General features: G+C 40.1%; 1 protein-coding gene across 4 annotated transcripts in view; it reads left to right on the top strand.

The window, feature by feature from the left end:
• Positions 1–1,555: 1,555 nt before the first annotated feature.
• Positions 1,556–27,122, top strand: part of zbtb46 (zinc finger and BTB domain containing 46) — an 85,555-nt gene continuing 59,988 nt past the window's right edge. Inside the window, exons 1-2 of one of the 4 annotated variants that reach the window (XM_086068536.1) lie at positions 1,785–1,818; positions 21,145–21,236. In XM_086068536.1, the coding sequence (XP_085924662.1) occupies positions 21,227–21,236 (10 nt within the window). In that variant the 5' untranslated portion in view covers positions 1,785–1,818; positions 21,145–21,226. Of the gene's footprint in view, positions 1,819–4,765; positions 4,969–21,144; positions 21,237–27,122 lie in introns of those variants that run through there. The other 3 variants (XM_086068538.1, XM_086068535.1, XM_086068539.1) reach the window with 3 other exon arrangements.

The following is a 27,122-nucleotide window of genomic DNA, read 5'->3' as shown; positions in this document are numbered from 1 at the left end:
ACATCTTGGGTTTTGTTCCCCTGTGATGTAGCGTTACTACAGGTAACCCCCCACCCCACCCCCAGAAATCTGCATTTTCATGTAAACACTGTACTGGAAGCCCAGGAAACGAACATTTGATGCTTGCTTGTTTGCTCACTTCCTTCCAGTTCCTCCCTTTTTGAGTGTTCTAGATCAGGGGTGCTCAAGTTGGGTCCTCGAGAGCCCCTATTTTCCACGTTTCCCTCCTGCAGCACAGCTGAATCTAATGATCAGCTAATCAGCAAGCTTTGCAGAAGCCTGATAACGATTCTGATCACGAATCAGGTGTGTTAGAGGACCCAACTTGAGCACCCCTGTTCTAGATCAACTCAACAAGTGAAATTACCCGCAAATTTCCCCACTATTTTTGCGTGCTTGTTCTCCCCCTTTACTAAAAATGACACATCACGTGACTCGTGACGGTGTTTTCCAGGCAGGCTTTGTCAAACTGTCAAAAATCACCGCCCCCCCCGCCCGCACCCCCCTCCCCCACACACCTCATCGTTGAGTAGTGTTTTTCTTATGCTTGCCACCAGAGGGGGTGGCTTTCCCTTGAGCTCCAGGTCAACTATAAGTCCCATGGCAACAGATGCCACACGTGCCATCCTATGCAACGAATTTTCTTATATAATAATAATAATATTATTATTTACTGTGATTATTATTATTATTATTATTTAATGCGACAAAGTCAATTTTAATAGACTTCCCATCTTTTTTTTCTCTTGAAATATATTATTTGCTACTATGAAAATTTTTAATAAAAAAAAATATATGTTTGGGAAATCCTTTATACATTAACAAAAATGTTTGGTTTCCACAATAACCTTTCCTCATCTCCAGAAATCCTTAGTGTTACTTAGAATATTAATATTATTATATGAATATTAAATGTTTATATAATTTTTAAAGCGTAATTGGTGACCTCCTTAAGATTTGGTGTTCCGTTATTCAACATTTATTTTGAGTTTTTTCTATATTCATGTATTTATTTGCCTATTTTCTTTAAATGCATTTTCTATGGTATGATAAAGTTAACTTCCTCAGGATATTACAAACTTAGCAGTCAATCCCAACCTCGGTGCCATATCACATAACTATAATCATCCAATTTCACTCAGTTTGTCCCAAAATATTTATTTATATACATTTGTTAATCAAGCTATAGTGACAGCATCACGATTAGAGTACTGTATTCACACGTTGTTGTTTTTTTTTAACATTCATTAATTAATTACTGTATTTGTTAAATGGTTCCCTTGACTCAATTAAGAAACACTGTTGCATCCGTTACAAAAAATATATACATGTTGATGAAGATGATGATGATGATGATGATGATTAGTGGGCTGCTCAGTGCTCAGAGAAGAAGACGTGCGGGGGAGAGAGAGAGAGAGAGAGAGAGAGAGAGAGAGAGAGAGAGAGAGAGAGAGAGAAAAAAAAAGAGAGAGGTGAGGGGGAGGAAGAGAGAGTATAATGGGGGAGGGAGGGGAGGGGAGGGGCAGGGTGGAGGGGGAGGCTCCTGATAGCAAGAGACGGAAAAGCAGGGGAGGGAGAAGCTGGGAGAGCGAGAGAAAACGGGGCTGTGGAGTGGGAGAAAACACGGGGAATTAAGACACGCTCAGGAGAGGACGGAGCTTTCCGAGTGGACAATCCCCCTCCACCCCACCCCACCCCACTCCACTCATCATCCTCCCCTTCCGTGTCGCGTCTCGGGGCTGTCACACCACATCGGACTCGGAGGGAAGCGACAACGCCGTGCAGCCCGGAGCCCATTCAGAGTCCATGGGGTAACAGGTATGTCTCACTTGCTCTTCCTACAAGTACAAGCTGCTTCTTCTTCTCTTTTTTTCCCTTTTTTTTTTTTTTTATCGAAGACTCAGTCACACTGTCTATTTTTTTTTGTGTGTGTGGGGGAAGGGGGGGGGGGTAGTTCCCGTGGCGCGTCCAGCTTCTAGTTGCAACTCACGTGTATGATACCTGCCCCGTGCTTTCATATAAAGAGGAATGAAACGATCGGGGGTGTCTGCTTGGGGCTGGGTCGTGTCAGCCTCCCAAGAGTGAGCGGTGTTGAAAGTACCTGTTCGGCTGTCTGCTGCTTTTGTGCAAACTGTCAGTCAATTGACACGCGTGGCGTATCACACAATTGAACACGGCACACGCTTGTCTGGCTTTGTTTGTGTTGACACGCCGCGCACTGAGTTGACTTTTCAAATACAAACTTTACTACTCGTTGATGTGATCCTCGCAACAGCAGCAGCAGCAGCAGCAGCAGCAGCAGCAGCAAGCGACTGGTTACGGTTCAGCGGCACTTTTTTTTTTTTGTGGGGGGGGGGGGGGGGGGGCTGCGAGGCTTGCGAGACTTGCGCAGCCGCCTGCAGGGCGGAAGACTGGGCATGAACCCTCCTCGGTCTGGCCTCAGTTAACCTCCACGGGGTCTTCTTCTTCTTCTTCTTCTTCTTCATCTTCTTCTTCTTTTGTCCAGATGAAATTTCTGCTGCGTCAACACAGCAAACTTGACTACCAGGAAATACATGATCACTTTTGACATCAGTGTTTGTGCCAAGGCAAATATTTTACAATGCAAACACTTTACAGCACACCACCAAACACACACACAAAAAAAAGTATGATAATGTCATCTTGGTTTACTCACAAATGTGCTGAGTGGGAAATGTGGGATTGATTAGTTGATTCTAAGCGGTTATTCTGTTGTATGAACGGCAACAGGTGGACACAAGTTGATTCTACCTTTTTGCATTCTGATGGAAAAGCATTTCTTCATTTTGCCTATATAACTCGATGAACAAAGTGTGGTAAATATGAATTTTTAGATCATAAGGAATTTGAAAGCGTCTAATGAGAGCTCAGGGGGGTTCGGCAACTAGTTGTCACCAGTGGCTTGACTTAATGGACTGTCAATAGGACCCTCGCAGCTGAAGCCAGAGGGCAGCCATCTTGCGTTGCCACTTAAACTGACAACTTGTATTTTGTGTGCGTGCGCTGAAAACACTGTTATCAGTTTTACGCTAGGATCTCCCTGCATGGAGTCATGAGAGCCTCGCCAAGAGCAAACTTCAAAGTCTTTTTCTTAGCATTGACATGCATATGTAGCGCTTCTCACCGACTTATTGGTACGTCTGTATGTCATACACGGTGGCATTTTCGCTGTAGAGACAAAAAATAATGTGAAAACGCTGTGGCGAAATGAATGTATTTGTTTGGCGGTGTTAGCGAGTGGTAACGTAAGATGGCTACCGGTGGCTTCAGCAGCATTGACAGTCCATTGATAGGTTTGTCCGCGCTTGACTGTCGACCACTCGTTTGCAATTGGCATTGCGAGGTTACAGATGTAATGGCCAATCAAAAAAAATAAAAATACACAGCCAAATATCACCGAGCGCCCCCAAATCAGTATAAGCAGAATATATGTTGTGTTTTATAATAACGCTTAATAACGGTGGCCAACACATGCCTAACTGAAATTAAACGGCACTAATAAACTAATCACCATTTTAATAAAATAAAATAAAAAAAATAAAATAAAAAGCCTTTTTAGCTGTAGTTAGAATTTCACATCATCACTTTTGGACGAAACGTCCAAAATTTGATAAATTTCTTATAATCGATAATAAATTCTTGACAAATTGAGGTTGTTGAAAGTGGTTTGCTCGCTGACGTGCAAAACATGCCATTTTTTGGGTTCCTGAAAAGTGACTGTTTTGGAGATGAAGCAATATGTACCAGTGGATGAAAAAGCCAAGTGTGGACAGTCTCTGTCATTGAAATGCAAGAGTGCCAGCAATAAATGGTACGAAAAGCCTCTGAAATATCCGTATTCTTGCTAGTTTCCTCTCTCTGCATTATGATATATCATTGTCACGGAAATCGCACTTCTTCTTTTTAATTCATCACTAGATGGCGCTAAATATTACACACTGTGCCGAGAGGGAGAGAAAAAAAAAAGTTAACTGAAGGCAATTCAGTGAGGCGGCTCGATTACTCGACTCAGCAATCGGCCAATCACATTGTGTCCTGCTTAGAAGTCCCCTCAAACAAGAAAAGAAGAGCTTATTACTACCTGTGACGGACAGTAGCGGTTATGGTAAACTATTAAATCGGTAATATTAATATATATAATTGTTTATTGTTGTTCACGTTTTTCTTTATCCATCTATATATCGATCAATCTGTTTGTGTTTGATCTTACAGCAAAGCCATTTTTGGCGCAAGGTAACTGCCTTAGGCCCGTACAGCACAGGTAGACTGTGAGTAACTGGATTTTTGGATTAAAAGACTTATCTGCTGATTTCCCAAATTGTCTTAAGGCCCGGCCGGATTTGTACTGTTGTTTTGTCCTCCCTCATGCCAGGTTAAGAGTTCCGGCTTGATATGATAAGCCCTCCAAATTCTTTCATTGTTATTTAATTACTGTGGGATTGCTGTACATATTGTGTTGTGTGTTGTGTGTGTGTGTGTGTGTGTTTCTGTCAGTTTTGTTTGGCCCAAAAGTTCTCACTGCATTTCGTCTTTACGCCACCTGGTACGCAGTCTGCGGACTATCGCCAGCAATGCTTTGTGCTTTTGCTTCCCTTAGGTGGTGTTTTGTGTTAGCTCAATAAGAGCAGTGGGCATCACTGCAAGTCTTTGTGTGTGTGTGTCTGAACACCGCCCAAGACGCCAGCGAGAAGGTGAGTGGAGGAGGCATGCGGGGGCGAGATCGACTGAAAGATGGAAAAAATATTAGCTGCACGCTGCCTCCGAGATTAGAAAGGACTTTCCACTCGGCTTGTATCTCATGACTGAAACTTCTTTATAAAGATGATGACCTGAGATGAGATTTGAACACATCCCGCTCCTTGATGTTGGCGTCCACGTGCTGGACGGGGGGAGTAAGCGCCGGCGGGTCACTCGTGTTGAGAGAGCAAACCGACTTCGGAGAAAATGGTGAGGTTTTGTTTTGAGGTCTTTTTAAGTCAGGTTTGAGCGGTCAACGAATGGTCAGTATTAAATAAAGCAATTGCGTCTTGGGTTAGGTTTGCGTTCACCTGTATGTTTTCAATGGTACGTGGTTATATTGCTTACAAATTCCACATCTGCGTATATACTGGAAGATTGTAGTATAAGATGTCAACAAAGAAAATGTTCTGCAATTGGCGTTTTAGTAGCTCTGTTTCACTCGTCTGAATAGAAAGCCCCGTGTTTACGTTCTTGCTTACCAATACGAAAATACTTTACAGTGATGTCACTTTTTTGTTGGTGCAATGTATTTTGGTTGGCATGGATACCTTGTTTTAAAGGGATACTTGACTCATTGAGCCATTTTCAGCAGTAAAACGTTAATATTTTGTCCAGATCGGTTGTGATAACTTAATTATTTTTCGTGAACAATTTATACCTTTTTAAAAACTATTTTTTTCCGCTCGTTGTCGACTGAAGATGACATCACCTGTGCTGAGGAAGTACTCGTCGGTAACGTCCAATCATGGCTCAGTCTGCTGACTAAACCCAGAAAACGGGTGAGCCATGATTGGTCGTTACCTACATCCCCAGCACAGGTGATGTCACCTTCAATCGACAGCAAGTGTTTTTAAAGGTATTAATTGTACAAGAAAAATAATGAAGTTATCAAATTCATTCTGGACAAAATAGTAACTTTTTATTGCTGAAATGACTCAATGAGTCAAGTATCCCTTTAAGTTACAATTTTCCGAAAGTTCAAAATTTCAGGCTCTCACCAGACAATATTTTCAGATTTCTGTAGTGTTTCATGAAAGCACACTTGTTATCTTTGTGTTGAATCAAAGTAAAACATTTGGTGAAAACAATAACCACAATTTTTGCCCATTTTTTCACATTCCAGACCTAACGAGTAAAGAATCATAATTTGTTTGTGCATTTTCTGCACTGTCAATTTGAAACAACGTCCTGTTTTTGAATATAGAGATGGAAATTAAAACGTAAAATTGAACTTCATTGACTAATCAACAAAATAACTAACAGATTATTGATTTATTAAAATTATTTGCAGCGCTACATGGAATTTTTTTATACACTGAATTTACAAACCCCTCAACCGTTTTGCACCAGAGAAAGACAATTAAAGGGTTCAGAATAATTTTGTATATTATTGTTATTAATTAATTTATTAAATATTTTTCATTATTATTATCATATATTATACCGTATATATTATTTTATTATATATATATATATATTTTTTTCTTATACCTAGAAAATTTTAGTAAAATTAGTATTATTTTTAACCACAATTCTACTAATAACCTGGTAAGGTAACCCATTTCTTGGTAACCTTAACTCAGAATATGGGTAGTTTTTACCCATTGTTGGATCAAAATCTATTATCCCAACGTCTTGGGTCAAATTCTAAACTCCTTGTGCTTGGGATAATTTGCTCAGCATTGTCTCTCTCTTTCGAACCTAGTTGATAGCAATTTGGAGGGTTTAATGCCTTGCTCATGGGCACGGCAACATTGTGTGCCGTTTGCGAGGGGGGTGTCTTTCAGTCACATGCTACAATGCCCACAATAAGCGGGCGAGGCACGGCGAGAAAGTGTAGGGCTGGATTCGGGTGCCAGTTTGGAGGCTCGTGACGCTGCCCCCTCTTTTTTTGCTGCATGTGCGAGCCTGCTGGTGTGTAGGAGGTGCTCAGTGCCCCCGTGCAGGTTGTAGGCTGAAATGTGTGCTAGTTGCTTAGTGGGCTTCCACCCCCAGGGACGCAGTGTACTCCCCTCGCTGTGTGTGTTTATGCAGACGGGAAGCACACATCCTTTAATGACCGTTGAGAAATGGAGAAAAGAGGTCAAATGCTCAATCAAGGAACGCGCGCTTCATGCGTTGCTTTATCTCGCTGCCGCTTTCCTCGTGGTGATAACTTGTTAATGGGCACACCTGTCTGCCAACAAATTAAGTATTTGCACTCTCTTTTAAAGGCGATAAAGGAGCCCGCAGGAGTTGTCGGCAGTGTGTCATATTTTGAATGCTCACTATTTGATTAAAAACTTTGGCTCTAATGCTGAATTCACACCAAAACCGGGGTGGCGTTGTTTCGGCGGCGCGTTTGCATTGTAGTCAATGTATTTCACGCGGACCGGAACGAAAGTGCGTGGGGCGGCGCGGAGGACGAAAATCCGCACACTCGCATGTTCGCTAAAGTTTAAAAATTAGAACTTTTTTTCGCATTTTGTCTCGCGGTAGCCAATTAGCTTTGAGTGCCGGCTGCCGGGTTGCCACTAAAAAAGCGGAACGTACCTCAAAAACATCTCGCTGCTGGAGAAAATAGTGCCCAGGAAAAAAGTAGTCGGCGGTGCTCTCTTTTTGTTGACTCGTAAAGTACTCTACAGTTGTTCACCAAGGGACACGCCTCCTCCACTCCGGTGTGCGCGAATGCATGAATGAGCGGCAATCGTTCCAAAAAACTCGAACGAAGGAAGCGTTCCTGATCGCCTTTTCGGTTTTGGTGTGAATTCAGCATAACGCCACGTTCAGACCAACAGTCGGGAAAGCATTTATTATGGCGCGGGGTGTGGGTGGTGGTGGTGGGGGGGGGGGGGGGGGGTTTGGATTAGGGGGGGGGGGCTCGCGATGGCGTGCCGGGCGGCACGTTTGGGCCGTTTCCGGTGATCATTTCGTTACCTCGCCCATTTCGTCGGCGTTGGTTGAAATTAACTTTTGATGCCATCGCGTCAGCGACAGCCAAGCGGTGTCGAGATAGTCCACGTCACCAAATACTTCAAAGACAAAACACAGGAAGCGGCTGCAAAACGTGTAGCATAGCAATGGAGGATAGCTTGATCGTCAAGCTGTACAACACGGCGAGCTACGTGTACCGCGACCGGGTCAAAAAGGAGATCGCTTGGAGGAAGAAGCGTGGATGTTGGCTTTTATGGCGAGTTTGTTTGTGTAATCGCCGAAGTGTGAAGCAAGCTAGCAATGCTAGAATAAAGTTAGCACCACCCACCGAAGCGGGTTACAAATCTCATTAGAGATCCCCCCGCGAACAAACCCACTAAAGCTTTTTGCATTAACGGCCTCCGTAGCAAATTGTGAATACAGGTGCTCCTAATCCGAGTGGGGAGCAAGTGGGGGATGTATGTTTGAGTGTAGCAGCTGTCAGCCATGTCCACCTATCTTACGTGCTCATCTCCCCGCCCCCACGATTACAAACAGGTGAGTTTGACAACCCCCACTCCACGCACACGCACACACGGGTCTCCATGGATGTGTCATGCTAGTATTTCACAGCATGTTATGCACCTGCATGTCCACTCGAGTTGTTTTTGGCTTTGTTCTTGGTCATTAACTTTTCAATTAGGAAATCAATTTGAAATGGGCTCTCTTTGTTTTGTTTTTTTCTTTAATTAAAAATAAGAAAAAAATACTAAAGCATATTTTCTGTCTTTTGTGAAACGGCATCTCTTTAGAAATGAAGCTGTGACTAATTACATGCAATTATTTATTAGTTTACCACTTTATATTTATAATGAAAAAATAACAACATGAGATCAAACTTTATTGCGCTGATGAACGGATTATTTTGGTCAGCATCAGTTTAGGTTTATTCGGATTTATATTCAACTTCTCAAATCCTCATCGGGTGTCCTTGAATGGCCCGAAATGTTGAACGTGCAGGATGGGCAAACTTTAATTTAGTTACCTGGCAGGCAGGCCAGTGGACACACTCGCGCGCGCACACACACGCTCCGAGTCGCTCATTCATGTCTTCATCTGTGTGCATGAAGATGATCAGACAGACTTCTTTACAACGTGCACGTTTAAGTTGCTAAAAGACTCCTAAAAACAAAAGTAGCATGTGCTTGTTATGATTTTGTCTTTAATACACCCAGCATGAGCATTTGATGAGAAATTGAGGGGCTTTGAGCAAATACGTCTTCAGAAACGGTCCGCTAGCCTCGGGCTCTGGCCGGTGCCAGATTTCCATTTCAAAGCTCAGGTAAAAGAGAGAGAGAGAGAGAGGTAGTGAATGAAGGAGAGAAAAACAAGAGAGGGGCTGATGATACCAAAAGCGCTTCTGTCTTTTTATGTTGTTGTTTTATGCGTCTGTTTATTCCGTGTGTCCACACTGTCCCGTCTTAATCTCACCACGTTTGATTAAGAAAGTCACGTCGTGACAGAATTCACAAGTTGTGTCTGCTCACTGCTATTCTATTGTCATCACGTGACAAGTGCATGAACTTGATGAAGACGACAGCCTTCTGCTTATACTTCACATCTGGCCCGAGCACTTCTTCCAATATATATATATATATAAAAAATCTTTTTTTTTCTGGAGAAAAAAACTAACAATTTATATGAGAGTTATTAATCCTGTTTTACTCGTGATTGTCTGGTGATCAGTCCAGGCCACAGCTGAGATCGAGTCCAGGTTCCCTGTGACCTTGTGCAGAAGAAATACAGTGGAGATACAAGCAACCTGACTTTTTCGAGATACAGGCCGTCCATCGTTTTTTAATTATTCATTTTTACTTTTCTTGTGAGAGCAAACTTGACGTATGGTGGCAGTTGATTCGACTCCACAACATGCAGCAGTTTGGCAAATAAAAATAGTTTAAAAAAATCTTCATTAAAAGGGTTCATTGCTCAGTTGAAATTTATTGTCAAAACTAAACTTAAAACGTAAAGAATGACACGTTGTGTATTTGAATCAACCACATAACCGCAGCTACCTGAATGCTAGCATTCAATGGGAAACACCATAGGCACTCAGGCTAACAATTAGCATCTACGTGGTGGTATTGTTACCCTTTAAACAACGGATATCTCGACATCACTGTTGGAGCAGGTTACACATGCAGACAGTATAACAATACACATAGATATCAAATCTTTATCCTCTGCGAAGACTAATGTTTGTGCCGTACTGATGAGTTGAGAGAGGAGTTGAGACATTTCATCTGAGACACGAGCAGCACAATGTGCATTAGTGGAGAACGCACAACAAAAATGATTTAATTCTTTTTTTCTCTAATTATGTAACTATTCAATGCTTTTATTAAGTATAATATTAAGTGCTGTTTTTGTCATTAAAAAAACGCATTACAGTTGAATTTTTTAACATTCTTTTTTTCTGTATTTTTCAAAAAAAAAATTACATTATGTGTTTTTTCATTTCTCCCCAGTTTTTGATGGAAAATGTTTAGTGAAAAGTATAAAAATTTTTTTTCCTGTTGTCTTAATTTTTCCGCAGCTTTCCATAGACAATGTGTAGTGAAATTTTATCAGCATTTTTTGGAAGATATTTATTGGGTGTTTATTAACTCATTCACTGCCATTGACGGTTGTAGACGTAAAAAATTAATTTGAACTATTTTTATTAGTTTAACATTTTTTTCCACTTTTGTTAACAAGACTATGAAAACCAATTTTTTTTTAATTGTACATTTAGAACAGATATCAAATTTGTGATTAATTGTGAGTTAACTCGTGAAGTCATGCAATTAATTGCGATTAAAAAATGTAATCGACTGACGCTCCTAATTTTTTAATAATCTTTTCTTTTTTTAAATCGCCTCAGGCGGTTAAATTTTTTTATTGTAATTAATCGCATGACTTCAATAGTTAACTTACGATTAATCATACATTTTATATCTATTCTAATACAATAAAAAAAGTCTAGGTTTTCATAACTCTTGTTAACAAAAGTGGAAAAAATGTTAATCTAATAAAAATAGTTCAAATTAATTTTTGACGTCAATGGCAGTGAATGAGTTAATCTCCCACCCCACCCCAACCCTTCATTTCAATGGTCGTCATTTATACACAGATTTTTGCGGGCTGACCCACTTATTATATTTTTAAATGTATTGATAGCATTTGTATTCCTATCAATGGGGAAAGATGATTTTAAATATATGTATTTTCATTTATGGCCGTTGTCAAGGAAGTTTATATCTCAAGGCACCACTGTGACAAAAAAATGTCTAGATGTCTATAGAGTGTCGGCTATTCCCGCAACTTGTAGTGCCATCCGTGACCCCGTGGACTTGATGCTGACACTAATGAATGGTTGGACTCTTTTGTTTGGCGCTGTTGAACATTATCCGGCTTTGCGAAGTTTAGTAATCCAGTTGTGAACTGGAGTGCTAAAGTGCCGCTAACAAGACCTGTTTAACATTCCCTCCCCTGCTCAACATACAATTATTCCACTTGGCTGCCATTAACATGTACAGTAGGACTTGGCTTTTAATTGGCCTGATATGACTAATGCCAGATCAACTCGGATTTGCTAATTAGTTTTTGCTTTAAAAGTGCCATCAGGACATGAAATATTCATTGATGTGAGGTAGAGCGAGGACTGTGGGTGGAATTATGGGATATTAGTGCTATAGGCAGGCTGCTCCAGTGCGCCGGGAGAAGAGATTGAACCTTCGCCGGCTTGTTGTGGTCGTTTATTCATACTTTGGGTGAGGTGTTAGAGTTTCGTCACACGCCCACGCACCACCTCCATTCAAAGCATCACAAGGCCACCTCTTCTACACCAGCCCCCACCTACGTCCTCTCTCCAGCTATCCTGCTTTTCCACCACCACCACCACCCCATCATTTTTTTTACGATCACATCTTCGGCGACTGTGTCCCGTAGTGTAGCGTGAGATTTGTGATGAGGTCCCTCACATTTGTCAAGAGTTGAGATGAAACGGAATCTTTTTGTTGCCCTGACAATTCACTAAGGCATCTCTGATACCAAAACATGCAAAATAACATGTTTTTCACATACATGTTCCGCAGTCTGGGCGTGCAAGGGAGAAGAAAATAACTTTCACTTATTCAACATAAAGTGTTCACCATATTTAGCTTTTTCATCATTTCTAATCATTTCTCGTAGGGTTGCATGATATTGGAAAAACATGTGATATGCATTACAGTTGTTGAATATGGTGATATCGATATTGCGATATTTAACGTGTACCTAAAGAAATAAAAATGTTATTATCAAATGAAAGAATAACATTTTTTATAATGTGGCAAGATCACTGTGTTCTTAGTTATTTAATTGTAATTGCTCCAGCTGATGTTCAACTATTGAATGGTGATGCACATTTAAGTTTGTGTCTGATTCAGGTAAAAAACAAAAATTCCATATTAAAATGATTGCATGTCTTTGTGATATGCATATTGCATGGGCCAATATTGCGATATTGATATGTTTTTGATATATTGCCCAGTCCTAATATCTAGATTATAAATTCTATTTATTTAAAAAAATATATATAATCACATCCCAGAAGAGTAACATGGTGTTCCACAAGGTTCGCTATTAGGTTCCAAGTTATTTATACATTATTTAAATTATGTTTGTACAATATCTAATATTTTAAAATTACGCTTATTTGGTACGTCCGGGGGGGGGGGGGGGGGGGTGTTTAAAGAATTCATGATAACCATAAAAATCATAATGCTAAAGAAATTATTTGATAGAAAATAAGTTCATGATGTTTGCTGGTAAAACAGGTGAAAGTGAATTTAAAGTTAAATTAAATGGATCTGAAATCAAGAGAGCGTTTGAAACAAAATTCCGCAGATGATAAACTCTGTTGGAAGCCACATAGAAAATGTATTCAAACATAACTTAGGTGTAAACGTCTTTCTTCTCTGCTCACCTTTTGGTTGCTTCACCTCACGCCATCCCCCGTCCTCTCCGTGCCCTCCACTCCATCCCACTCATCCTCCTTCAATACTCCTCCCACCTCTCCTCCTCCATCTCCACCACCACCCTACTGTAAGTGGGCCAGGTGCCTCCTGTGGCCTCCCCTACTCCATTTCTCATTTTTACCCTTCCTTCTCCTCCCTTTCGCATTTTCGCCCTCTCCCTGTTCCCTTTCTCATTTGTATCCCTCCTGCTGACCCAAGCTCGTATTTAGGCTATAAATCCCGTTAGCGCAACAGATAACACAAGGGGACACCAATGCGGGATTGACGTCTGCTGTCGTTGGCTCAATGTGGCAAAAGAAGTCTAAAAGGGTTAAGCTGGGTCTAAATAAGGTGAGGACGGCCAAGTGGGCAGAGGTAACATTTTTTTTTGCAAAATTCACAGTATGCTTGGTTGCATCAACAAACACAAAGTGATACAGAAAAGCCGTCTGTGGAATCTTGTGATGCAACAAATTCAATAGTACTTTGCTATTTTTCCTGTCGATTTTTGTAGTAGAACAGACACCATTTACAGGTTATAGTCCTGATGTAAGACTTTTCTGAAAAGAGCTACAGTCAATTGCAGTCTTCTAATATTCAAAACAATATTGTGTCATATTTTGACCTTAAAATAAAAGATTCAGAATCGCTCTAAACAGACTTTTAGTAGCTAACAAAGAAGAGCCTCGTTATCATTGCCATGGCAATTCTGTATTTATAATTATTTTTTTGTCTTTAATCTCGGTGGACCAACCCACACACCTCGTTTTGTGTTAATGCTAAATACTACAATGATCAGATCACATTTCTGTTTTTTTTTAGGTTTGTAAGTTTGACTTCATATAGCCTTTAAAATGGCCTTGGCAGTTTTTGTTGTGTCTCTGCGGAGGTTCCATTTTCTCCCCGCGCTTGCGTGGGCTTTCTCTTGCGGCTTCCTTCCACGTTTTAAAAATCATGCATGGTCATTTGAAGACTCCTCTTTAAATTGTCATTAGGTTTAAATGTGTTTGAATGGATTTTTGTCAATATGTGTCCTTTTGGATTTGTTGGAATTTAGATGTTTCTGGGGTTGGTGAAGAACTCTGGTTGGTGGCCCGGTGGGTGGTGTCTGGTCGGTGCTGGATTTCACCTTCCTTTGTTTTCTTTGGTCCTTCCTCGGGTCTCCTGACGGCGGTGTTCGGTTTAGGTGAACGGTATGGGATTTTTTTTAATAGGTTTTTGGTGAACTAACGAATGCACACACGCACATACACATACACATACACATACACACCCACATACAAAAAAAAAGAAAAAAAAAGAGCAATGATGATGACATTACCAAATGAACAATACTGAGCTCTTTAAAAAAAAAATAATAATAAAATAAGAAATGTGTCCTGCAATTGGCTAGCGAGCAGTCCAGAGTCTATGCCCCGCCTCTCACCCAAAATAGACCCTAACCAGAGATATAAGAAATAAATACGTTGTTCTGCTCTAATAGTTAAGTATGAAAATATGTTTATTGCCAGAGACATCAGGGTGATGTAAATATTTGCTTGACTTTTTTGATTTTTAGTTTATTTTTCTTTCTTTTAAGTAATTATTTTCATGTTGATTTTTTTTTTTTTATAAGCATGTCATCTAAACGAGTATGTTGTAATATCCGTCAGTGGAGATTCTTTACAATAGAGATCAGTCATTGTTACAGGAATTTCTTTTTTTTTTTTACGTCAGTTGAGTTCCCGTTTTCAAACAGTTGTGATGAAACCAAACATGAACAGAAGTGAAAAAGTTCACATCCTCTTTTAAGCGGCGAGGGGCAAATTCCCCCTCAGAGTTTTTTGTAAGAGCTCAGTATTGTTCATTCGGTAATTTCACCGATTTGACATGTCATCATCATTGCTCTCTTTTTTTATTTTTATTTTTATTTTATTATTTTATTTATTTTTTTCTTTCAGAGTTTTATGTTGACTATAAGTGGATACGAAATGAAACGTACCCAACTCACTGCTGCTGCCTTCCTATTTGCGGCTCCGTGAATGCACACGGCGAGCTTGCAACATTTCTTTTTATTTCCTTTCATCACATACTCTCCATTTTCTCCCCCCTCACCACCTTTCACTCATTGTCATTACATTTGTTGCCCTTTTTTGGACCGATACCTTGCAACGAGGGAAATTTGTCTGACCTCCTAGAATGAATTTTCCAAAGTAGGCGTTGTCCTTAGCCATTGACAGCACAAGTCAAAACCGCCACTGTTTTCTTGTCTTGTGTGCAACCGTGCCAGTTGCGAAAATGAATTCACTTTTCATGGCCGCAGGGGGGGGGGGGTTGCAGGAGTTCACCATCAGCACCGTAAGCTTGCAAGCCGTGGCCGTCCTTCATGTTAGTCAACAGGTGACAGTCTGATGTTAGACAACAATAGACAAGCAGACAGACAGACGGACGGACATGGAGAAAAAGGAGCAGACAAATGTGAGGATGAGCCTTCGAGTTTCTTCACAGTGGAGTTGGCAGCCTTGAGGCACAACAAAGCAAACTTTACATTGAGTTTTCTTTGAAAAAAAAAAAGTCTCAAAAAGAACTACTTTGGCTATTTGTCAAGAGGAAAAAACCCGTCTACTTCTCGAACTTTCTTCTATTTTATTAAATAAATAGCTTTTGCCATTTAACCATACTGTACTGTATTATGCTGTAGGCCTCCTGTACAATACTATACTTCCCTGGGCTATAAGAGTTTTGTACTGTAGTGTACTCTGCAAAGTAATATATTGTAGGGGTCACCAACCACTATACTGTACCATACATATGTTATGCTGTCATTGTGCTGCGCCAGATGCAAAATATTACAAGATATTATGCTATTCAACACGTTCAATATTACAGATAGACCAATAATTATTTTCCCAGGTTAAATGCCGATTATTAGTCGTCAAGGAGGCTGATAACCGATATTTGGAGCTGGTATTCATTTTTTGTAAAAGAGGAAAAATATTGGTGTCAGAATTGTAAAAAATACAAATTACAGCTCCTAACCTTGTTGAAATGTCTTGAAACTTTTGTTTAAGTTAATTTTTACACAATAAACATATTTTTCAATTCTAACAAAATGTCCCGAGAGCTCCCAGCTTCATCAGTATGTCTTAGAATATTAAATAAAAACTTAAACAAATAAATACTGTAGCTCCCTAAATAATGTATTCAAAAAGTTCAAAATAACTGAAATGTTAAGTTCTGCATATATTTGTCTTAATTTCAAACATAAAGAAAAGGTGCAAATTTCCCAAAATCAGCAGTATCGTACAGAAAATTTTAGGTTAACACAGTTTAAATTGATCTTTTATCGGCCGTCATCGTTTTTTGTTTTTTTTTCAAAGCCAATATTCATCAAATTGCCAAATATCAGCACCGATAATTGGCCCGGCTGATAATTGGTCTTTTCCTATTCAACGCTTGTTGTTGCATGTATGCCTTATCAAACTACACTGTCGTCTGCTGTCCTCCACTTTACTGCATCACTCTGAAATGAAATGTGTTATACAATGAAAACTACTTGGTTAATACAAATTTTCCTTCTTTTTTTTTTAAACTGCATTACCCATTTGTTCAAACGTTTTTTAAATACAACCGTTTAAGTAGTATAAAGGACAATAACTCGTACTGAGCCGTTTATTGATGGACATTTGTAGCACTGTGCGACATTGAGTCTAGTGCTCAAGTGCTGCCTGTGTCCAGTTCTCCATCAGTCCACTGAGTACGCGGAACATCGATCTCAAGCTACTTGTCTTCTTTTTTTTAAATTTTTTTTTTACGTTTTTTTTTGCCAAAACTGCTTTTGTTCTCCGTCGCTCTTTCTTCTCTCTCGCATCCCCATCTCCTCTCGGCTTTCTTCTCCTTCACCGTCTCTTCTCCAACTCCGACGACGTGAGTCTTTCTATATTTAGATGGCCCTCTCCTCTCTCCTTGATTCCTCTCCCTTTATCACACTTTTTTTTTTTTTTTTTTTTTCTGCTGTTGAAGGACAGATTTGCCAAAGTGCTCCAAGATTCTTCCGTGTTGGATTGTGGCGGCGTTTTGATCAGCTTGATGAGTGACACGGCAGCCTCGGGCCATTCTATACAAGTGTACTTTTATAAACACAGCTTTGTATGTAAATCACTTTTATAATAGTCTCAGGAAGCCTGCGAATGTTGCGTATTGATGGCTATGCTAATATAGTCAAATAAAGTGTTGTTTCCTCTTTGGGCACACACGACAGTGTTTGTAAATTAGATTTGCCATATTTGGTGGCGAGTGTTGGGGGGGGGGGGCGGGTGACTTAACAAGTAAGCCGTACATCTTTTTTTGCCCCTTTTCTTTGCTGAACTGTGAGTGGAAGTGTGGATTTAAGAAGGTTGCCTCTGTTTGCTTTCTTAGTCACTGTACTGCAAAGTTACCCTAACACACACACACACACACACACACACACACTGGACACCCGCCTCGGCACCAGATAACTCGCCACCAGTGAGTCACCATCATCCAGTCATTGAAAAAGCACACATCTTAATAAACAACAATGAGCTCACAGGTCGTGATGATTTTGTGAACATGAATTTCTCGTGCATTGGCGTTTTGGCACGTTTTGATTTGTAAAGGATTTGCTTGATTGGACAAACTGACTGCACGGCGCTGTTTGTAATATTTCGGTTGCTTTATTTACCACATGAGAGAGACAAAATGAGCGTTGCGACTTTTGGACAAAGTGCTGGGATTGAATCTGTTCAATCAAGTCCATAAATATTGAGACATTAGTTGGGTTTCCATACACCCATTTTTATTTGAATTTTCAAGAAATGCGAAAATAAAACTGAATGAAAACGCTACAAATTCAAAAAAGGGCCCAGAATTCGGCAAAATGTTTTTTATGCTTAGAGGGGGTGGATTTTGAAGAGTATCGAAAAAATGAAAATGCTAATTTTGGCGATGGAAACCGGTTTTACAAATAACCGCTGGCAAGACCGGATACACGTCACACATTTTGATCGGAAACAGAAATCTTTTTGGAATTAATTAAAGAAGTGAATATTAATGTTATTTTTTAATGGAAAACAGCAAAGAAACGCTCCGGTTTATCAAGGATTACAAAATAAAACTCATACTACGTCAAACTCATACTACGTCATTGCAGTCGCTTACTGGTCTTCTTCTTTTTCTTCTTCTTTTAAATTACTGGTGGATCACATCTCTATGGTGTATACCGCCACCTACAGCAGCGGAGTCCCCTCTCAATATTCACAAAAAAAGTACAGATGGAAACGGGCATAAGTCGCATGTCCGTTTTGCACATTTTCAGTAAATTCGAAACAATTGGATGGAAACCTGACTATTGACACAATTGTCATCTTTTTGGCTCGGAACAAATGAGATGTGCTTAAACTTCAGAGTTCAGCTTTAAATTGAAGAAATTTAAATCCAAATCAGGTGAACTTTGTAGGAATTTTAACCGTTTGCATATGATTCCCACTTTTGAAGGGAGCGAAAGTAATGGGACAATTGGCTACTCAGCTGTTCCATGGCCAGGTGAGCATGTATGTCTGCACATGGAACTGCTTCCCTTGTATTTATTGATGATGTGATTGAAAAGGCAGCAGAGTGGATTCTGAAGTGTTATTATCTGGTCATTTTGACCCAAATGCTTTTGAATTCTTTGGATGGTACTTGACAGTGCAGATGGACAATGACCCTAAAAAATACCACCAAGAGTTGTTAAAGGCAAAGTAGTGGCATGTTAGACAATGGCTAAGCCAGTCACATGACCTAAATTTGATTAATAATTATTCATTTGTCCTATGAGGCACATATACACCTCTGTTTACATATGTGGCTAAGCTAACGATAGCAAGTCTAAGACAAAGACTCAACTGTCTCCCTTATCTGTTTTTGTCCCTTTTAACTCCTCCATCCTCCCTCCTTTGCCTTTCACATCCTCCGCTCCCACTCACTCGCCGCCTCCTGCCCGCCGCCTTCCTTTATAACCCCTCTTTTGTCTTGAGGCCCCAATCGTCCACACCTCCTCCCGCACCTTTTCATTTGGCTTCTCGAACTGGTGTAATGAGATGTTTTATTATTTGCATTTCGCAGCTTTTAATAGAGAAAATTTAGGCTAAGCCTCAGGTCGTACGTCAGGTTGTTACCATGGGAGGCCGAGCGGGCTTAGAGAGGAAGATGGCCCATAAACGACGCATACACAACACATTGAGTAGCAAGGTGACAATTAAGGGGACACCATATTTGTGCAATTTTCAATAAAACAAGTAAATAAGTGCTTTTGCGTAGCAGTTTGCTAGTCAAAATTAGCATTTGTGTGCCTCAACCAAACACATTAAACAACACAGATTATTTCTAATAAATGAACCAGCAGGACGGCCCCTAAAACCTGGGCGGTGCGTCACCTACGTTGGGAGTAGGCGGAGGTTAAGGCAAGCTAGGTGCTTTTTACACTGCACCAGCTAGCTAGAAAGATATGCTAATCACATTGCTGTTAAATCAGTGAGCAATCATCACCTCCAGAATAAGATAGACAAGAAAATACAGTTTGTGCTCTACATAATTTCAATTTAATAAAAAAATAAAAAAATATTCTATACAAAAAAAAAAGGAAACCAGTAGTTTATTTATTAGATTGTCAATAATAATAATAAAAAGTTTAATAAATGACCTGGGATTATCCTGTAAAAAATTGCTCCTCAAATGAAAACCGCTTCGTAAAGATTTTTTTTTTTGAAAATTAAAGACAATTATTTAAGCAAAAAAAATCATGAAAAAGTAATTGATTATCAAAATACGCAACCTACTTACCACATTGCTCTTCTGACGAATAATGCTACATTTGCGCTCAGGATGCAACTAATGTTTATTTAAATTATCAGTTGAAATATATTTTTTTGATTTTTGGACTATCGGATTAAAAAAACATCATCTTGTACCCCTTCAGACCCGCATTTTTTTTCTGCTGGGCAATTTCTTTCTTTCTTTATGTACTGATTTTGACTCTTTTTCCCACATAAGAACAACATGGAATTTTTTTGGGGGGTTGTCTCATGTTTTTTGTTATAGTGGACGCCAGGATAATATGGCTGTAACGTGTTGTAACCTTACAGCTTATATGTAACATTTTTAACTTGAACATCATGCAAATTAACTTGTGATTGTGGTTGGTTAGCTAGTATCCAATCATGAACCAGAAGTGTTGACATCATCCAAATTATATGTTTTTTGGGGTTAGACACGCACATCATCTATGGGTCCGAAGGGGTTTAATATCCATCCCTTTACTCAAAAGAGCACATTATTCCAAAATGACGGTGCAGAAAATGCCCAAACAAAAATTGATTATGATTCAGTTAATCATGTCCATGTGTTGCCTTGTAGAACACCTCCAACTTCCGTCCATTACAAGCTTATTGGTGGGCTTACTGAGTAGAAGAGGAAATGAAAGGTTTGAAAAGATATATATTGAACAATATTTAAAGCTGCCGAACACAGAAAATTCCATTTCATATCGCTACTGCCACTGGAAAATGAAACTGCGCACACTCTTCTTCACGTACACAATGCACACATGGCGTCACTTCGGCAGACAGAAGGCAGGAAATTCGAACCCGAATCCAGTCGGAAAACTATTGGCCATAGGACGCTTGCAGGAGAACCCATTGTGAGCGCTAAGGTGTTAATCTACTAATTAGAAGATGTTTCAGTCATAAATGGTCCAATAAAAAGGCTATTGTAAATATATATATTTTAATCAAATTGTTACAAATAGCAGCTTTAAGTTATATAGTTTCACTGCAATTTGAAGGCATTTTTGTGTCAGATTTTCTATAAGTGAACCACAAAAAAAAAGACAGAAAAGCAACTCCCTTTCCCCAAAACCCGTCATATGATTTTTAAAACTAGGTTTGTTATGCTCAGTTGGTTAAATTGACCATTCCTCCCAGCCTCAGCATTTTGACAGACTGTCATTTTTGTAAATCTCGCCACATCACGCTAGACACAACACAAAACAATTGCATGCAATCAGTATCACTGACTGCTGCTGCTGTGGGGTCACCTGAGGAGCCAAACACACACAAAGTGTCACTTTGGGATGATCCTATCTGTCCTCGCTACGACTGAATTCCAAGGCGATCCTCGGGGCTTAACACCTCGCAAGGCTGGAGGTGACGAAATGAGATGGTGCCCGGCATGGTGAAGTCATAAGACCGGATGCTAATTTCCTGCTCGATGTTGAGCCTCCAAAATTTTGATGTATGTGACCCAGGCGTACGTGAGGGCCGTTGCCCTGACTTTTCAGGTGTGTGGTGGGATGGAAGGGAATGAGAGTGGATGAGGGAAGTAGCATTAAGTCTTTCTAAGCCTTCTGGATCCTCTTTGGTGCCTCTCCACATGACACCACTATCCTTCTCTCCTTCACCTTGGCTGCTTGGAGAGCATCCAGCCAGCGGACAGACGGACGGACGGCCGGTCGGAGGAGAGAGGTGGAGGTGGAAAATACAGCATGCTCAAGGCTGATGGGGACGGGTAGGTGCATAGATGGAGAATGTGTAGATATGTGACAAAAGAAGCGTGAGCAGTTGATATGAAAGAATATGTCAAATAGAACAGAGGAGATGCAAGAGAAGAAAATGAAGCTAAGAATGTTTTTTTTTTTTCTACTGAAGCTGGTCTACCTGTCTGTCACTGGCTGTGTGTGTGCGTGTTATTTTGCTTCCCTACCTTGTTGATGGGCGAACACGCTGGCTTGTCCCGAAAGGCTGCCAGCTCCGTCGGATTGGGGATTAACCTCGGGATAATGGCCTTGATGCCCAGTTGAGTGGAAGCAAAGCTGTTTAAAAATATTGGCTGCCTGACTCATTTTCCTCTTCCGTCCTGTCTTTTACTCGCTGTCTGTCGCTCGTCAGTCTTTCACCTCATCTGCGCTTTCTTTCTTTCTTTCTTTGGATGTCTCCTGTCCAGCGCTGCTTCCTCCTTGCTCGCTTTTCACGGTGGACTTTCGCTGCCCTCGTGTCGTGTCGTGGAGGGAGAGTGAGCGTCGCTGTGTGTCCATTCACAATTATGTTGTGGATTTATCAGAAATCCCAAAGAAACAGAAACATTTTAAATTGAGTTTGCTTTATTTTGCCTTGCACAAATCTAACAAATGACAGTCAAAAAGGGAGGAATGGAAGGCAAAGTCAACCATTAAATAAGACGTTATAAACATTAAATACATGTTAATACATTTTATATTTTCTGGCTTGGCTTGACACTTTACATTTCCATATTTGAGTGGTATAACAGTTAATCGATGAATTCAAATTGATCAAAATCAACATTTCTGATAATTGTTTGTTCAGAGACCTTGTTTCAGTGAATTTCAGCCTCCCAACCGTAAATATTTTCTGTAGTGACTGATGATTTTGTACTAATTAAAATGAGACATTTGGAAGTATGTACTTGTAAAAAAAGAAAAAAAAACTGACGAAACCAGTAACTAATGAACAATAATGCAATTATTGATGCATTTTCTCCACGGTGAATTTGAAATAATGTACTGCTTCTGAATAAATAAATGGATGGGAATTTGAATTTTTTTTTAACCCGATAAATACAACAACCCCCCCCCACCCCCATTAGATTAAATAATTATAAATTTCATCCCTAATATATTTAGCAATTCTCTGCGACAGCTAAATCATTCTTTTTCCTTTACGCGCTCATATTTGCACTGACTTTGCGAATGTTCATATTCAACAGTGGAACAAAATCAGCATCAGCACACTTTCATACAGACTTTATTAAAAAAAAAAATTCCAGCAATATTCATATATGGGCTCAATCATGCTTTACTGTTTGTATCATATGCATAAACTTTATATATACTCACTTGCAGCTTATTTATTATTTTCTACCAAAAACTCATTGTTTATTCCTGTACGTCAAGGTTTTTGTGTAATTCGCTATCATAAGAAATTAAAAATGGAGACTTTATTTTGTGTCAAAAAATAATGTGAAGTTGCTTGACAATAAACAGTGAGTGCCGCCTCTTGGTTATCACTGCCCGTCTTGGTGTTCCCTCCATGATTTTTTTATGCTCTTTCATGATTTCAGCAATGGCCCCAACTTGGCTAAAATGGCCGAATATTGTTTCTACGCTAGAAAATAAGAAAACCATTCGGCCGCAATGCGCTGATCATTGGTTCGCCTTGAGGGGAATTTGTCTGTTCTTAGTACACCGACAGAAGAACTTACTTTAGATTGTATAACATTCCAAACAAATAGAACAATAACCAAGAGTGTGAAGAACCCTATAGAGAAATATGTGTGCCCCAAGGATAAATGTTTGTACTAAAGGCATGATTTATGTTAACCGGGCGGGTAAAACATGGGGCAGGAGAGTGGCAACACAACCCACCCCGGGTTTCAGGCTTTTTTTTTTTTTTTTAATGTATATGCCACGGAGGAGGCGGGACTTTTGACTTCCTGTTTTTCACACATCAGCTTTGTTTCCTTGTTTCTTTATTATTCCATAATATCAGCCCATTCACTTCATATAGATGGCACAATAAACAGTCCGACTCCAAGCCGCCACAAGAGCTGCAACTGTATTTTGGCTCACTTGTTCACCCCGCTGAAGCCCTTTTATCAAGTCATGTGCAGAACTGTGACATTTGCTGAGCAGACGAGTGCAATTTGTATGCGGCGTGATTAGATGAGGGTGGCAATTTTCTGAGCAGCATTTTCTGGCTACTAAAGGATAATGTGTCCCCACTTCCTGAAAATACCCGCTTTTGTCAAAATGTATTCAATTGCATGGACAGCACTGTTAACATACATGACATGACCTGCACCACAATGTTGCTCGCGGCACTTGTGTTTTATGAGCAGAGCCGGATCGCCCGTAACACAGTATAGGCTAAGGGTGCTGGGATATAAATTCACCTTCAAAATGCTTGTATTTAAACTAATTATTGCTATATATAGAATGGTATAGTCACCTGACGTTGGAGTTTTTCAACATATGAGCTTTGACATGCAAACGTGAGATAAGAGCGCTGTATGGGAGCGGTGAACGCAACTCAACTTTAAATTTCAACAATTGTGCAAAATGGAGTCTTAGACATATCTTAGCCTTTGCTCTGCTAGCTTAATGCTAATGCTAACACATAACGGGAAACGCACATCGATGGTGTCGCACCAAATCCTCGTACCTCCAAAAGCATCACTGCACAAGACCCCAATAATGGCATGGTTGCTAAACCATTAACATTCCATCAACAAAGAGAGCAACCGAATCTCATCACTGGTTGATATTTTGTTAAAAACATTTTTTTTTATCATTCACACGTGTGAACTGACCAATTGTAGATATTTGTGAAAAAATATGAAATTTGCCAAATTGTGACATAGGAGGTATTGGCCCGATGCAACTTTGCAGCAACAAATTGAGACTTTTTAATATAATGCAAACTGTCATAAACAGTATTTTTGTGTGAGGAGCTGAGATATTTATACTGTACAGATGTCCTTGTGCCTAGTCATCTGTCTGGGAAGTATCATAATGGCCATCCAGTTAAATAATTTTAATTCAATTTCATTGCTTTATACTGCATACTGTAAATGACAGTATTATAAAATACTGTGTCTCTTACAAACACATAAAAAAAAAAAATTGTGTGCGTGTGTGGGGGGGGGGGGGAGCTGGAACGGATTAATGGCATTTCTATATGTTTCACTGGGGCAATATGATTTGAGATACATGTGTTCGAGTTACAAGCGTGGTTGCAGTATGAATTAATTCAACTTATTTCTAATGGCACCACTCTACTCTTTGGTTGATAACTTGTGTGATTAGCCTCAACGCGATATGCTAATCAGTTTGATAGTTTTGTAGCGATCAACCTACTAAGTCGGCGTATACGTTGACTTCAGCTACGCTTTTACTATTTGTTGTATTTAAATCGAGCCAGCTACAGTTTTTCCTTTTTAAGATCTTCATTGAGCAGATTTTGAATCCAAGTTGTTCATTGGTTTTTTTACATGTCTAATTGTCTAAGACAGACATTATCAAACCCTTTACACCAAGTACCACCTAAAAAAAATAAAAATAAACTACAGAGCGCTCCAAGTACCGCATCATTACCAGCATTCATTTACAGTAACATAGCCGGTCCAAGTGTTCATGAAAATATTATTGCAATATTATGCACATTCTGAACATTAGCACTGCACCGAAATTTGGGAAAATTGTACTAAGAATTCAAATCAATAAAATTCACATGGCATATGAAACTACATTAAAGTTAGCATGTGATTTTATTTTAAATACCTGTTATTTAATAAAATAAAAGACAATCATGCAAATAATACTAGTTGATTTCTCATGTAACGACTTATAAATCATCAACGGGGGGGGGGTTGCCATATCAAATCTTAGGCTGGCTTTGTTTTTCAGTGTGTCTTTTTATTGAATGTTTTCAGACAGACTTTTAAAGAGGAACCCATCCGAGGGAAACCTCTCGTAAACAAAGTTTGCCTCCGTGTTTGGTCCAGAAGGTCGTTTTGTACTCGTCTCGGGTCAAGGAGGCGGAGGACAGGCTTGGAGCGACAAATTGAATAGAGGGACACACACACAAGGAGGAAGAAGCCCCGTCCTCTCACTCCATCACACGTCTCATCACTTTAGTCGTCTGGACGGGGCCTAAAGTGACTTTGCTGTGATGTGACCGCCACAAAACGGCCGAGGCATGTGCGTTTTAGTTCTCAAATACGCATGTGTGTGTGTTTGAGGACAGGAGCAAAATGTATGGGTGACTTTACGGCAAGGGGGCCCTCGATCATGGGTGTGTGTGTGTGTGTGTGTGTGCGTGTGTGCGTGTGCGTGCCCGCGCGTGTGTGTGATGGTCGGGCAGGGCTGAACGATGACAGTCACTTCTGATTTGGAGTCAGAAGGATGACAGCGTCTCGGAGCTCTGGTGGCAGCTTCACTGAAACAAAACCGCTTGTCAACCTTCTTGTGAGAATTCATGGAGGGATGAAAATATTTGTATACATCAAGCAAATCTCGAGGGAAAGGAGTTGAGGAAAAACACTGGCAAGATTTGGGATTGCTCGTTCTGGAGGGAATTGAACATGCTGAAAGGAAACAAGCCAATTAGGCGTGCGGAGAGTTTAAAGGTCAAAATGCACTTTTTAAAAAGTTCCTCCTCTCTGATTAACAACATACGCAGTCGTTTGGACCAATATGTGATTACGCAAACATTTTCCTCCCTCACATGCTTCACTTCTTCTCTTAGCCTCTAATGATCTTTTTTTTTTTCAGTTTGTTTATTTTAGCCAAGGCAAACTTTAATGTGTGTGTTTTTTTTTTATACGTATAAATTTGTATTCCCGTATTACAATCCAGGTTGAGCGTATAGAAATAGTCTATTTAGATTAGATTAACCAATATTAGCCTCACAATGGGGGACATTTAGCATAATTTCAGAAGCAGTAGTGGTTACGGGAATAAAAAAACGAATCCAGAAATAGCGAGCGAGGAGGATGCAGAAAATGTGCTCATTTTATGTACTTAAGCACATTAACATAATATACATGAACCTGCACACAGTGCGGAGGGAAGAGAGGTTTCACGCAGCCCGTTTCAGGCCTGGCACACACACGTAAAGATTTTGTCGCACCATAGATAAAAAATCAGACAAACTCCCAAGACAGAAATCTTACCTTTTCATTGTGATCCAACAAAAACGAAGAAGAAGAAGAAGCCGCAAAAACCCGGAAGACACGACGCAACATTGAAGAGGGCACACGAGAGGAGGAGAGGATGGTGGTTTGGGGATTTTTATTTATTTATTTATTTTACAGAAAAATTCGGAACTCAAATAAAAAGAGACCGTGGGCAAACTTGTTGGAGATGTCAAATAAACACAATCGGGCTTCCCACAACTCCACGAGCTGGTGTTTGGGATTCAGCCCCGAATTTCCCCTCCCGACAATCGTAAAGACAATCCGATAACTAAAAGACAATCTTAACAGACAAGCCTGCTGTGTGTGTGGCATGTTCTAATGTCGACCACTCGGAAGGACTTTTGGGCCGCTCCGATCTCAAATCGGGGATATTCAGCATGCTGGATTGTTTCGGCCCGACTTGTCACTGTGCGTGATGTGCCCCGAGGACAAACGAGCACTCGGCCTGTTAACGAGGGACGGACGGTGGGAAATCCAAAATCAAAACAGTCACGAAGCAACTTGAAAATCCGTACTTAATAATATGAATGCATCGGATTTGTGTAGCGCTTTTCTACACACTCAAAGACGCTTTACAATGGAGTGGATACATTATTCATGCACTCACACATTCATACTCGGGCGGCGGTAAACTACTTTTTCAAATCTTGCCGTGTGAACCCGGCTTTAGAGAAACAAGTC

Source organism: Leptonotus elevatus, chromosome 2 (genome assembly GCF_054856555.1).
Source record: "Leptonotus elevatus isolate MCC_2025b chromosome 2, RoL_Lele_1.0, whole genome shotgun sequence".
Taxonomy (NCBI): Eukaryota; Metazoa; Chordata; class Actinopteri; order Syngnathiformes; family Syngnathidae; genus Leptonotus; species Leptonotus elevatus.
Note: the sequence above shows the minus strand (reverse complement) of the source record. Positions and strands in the feature narration are given on the sequence as shown.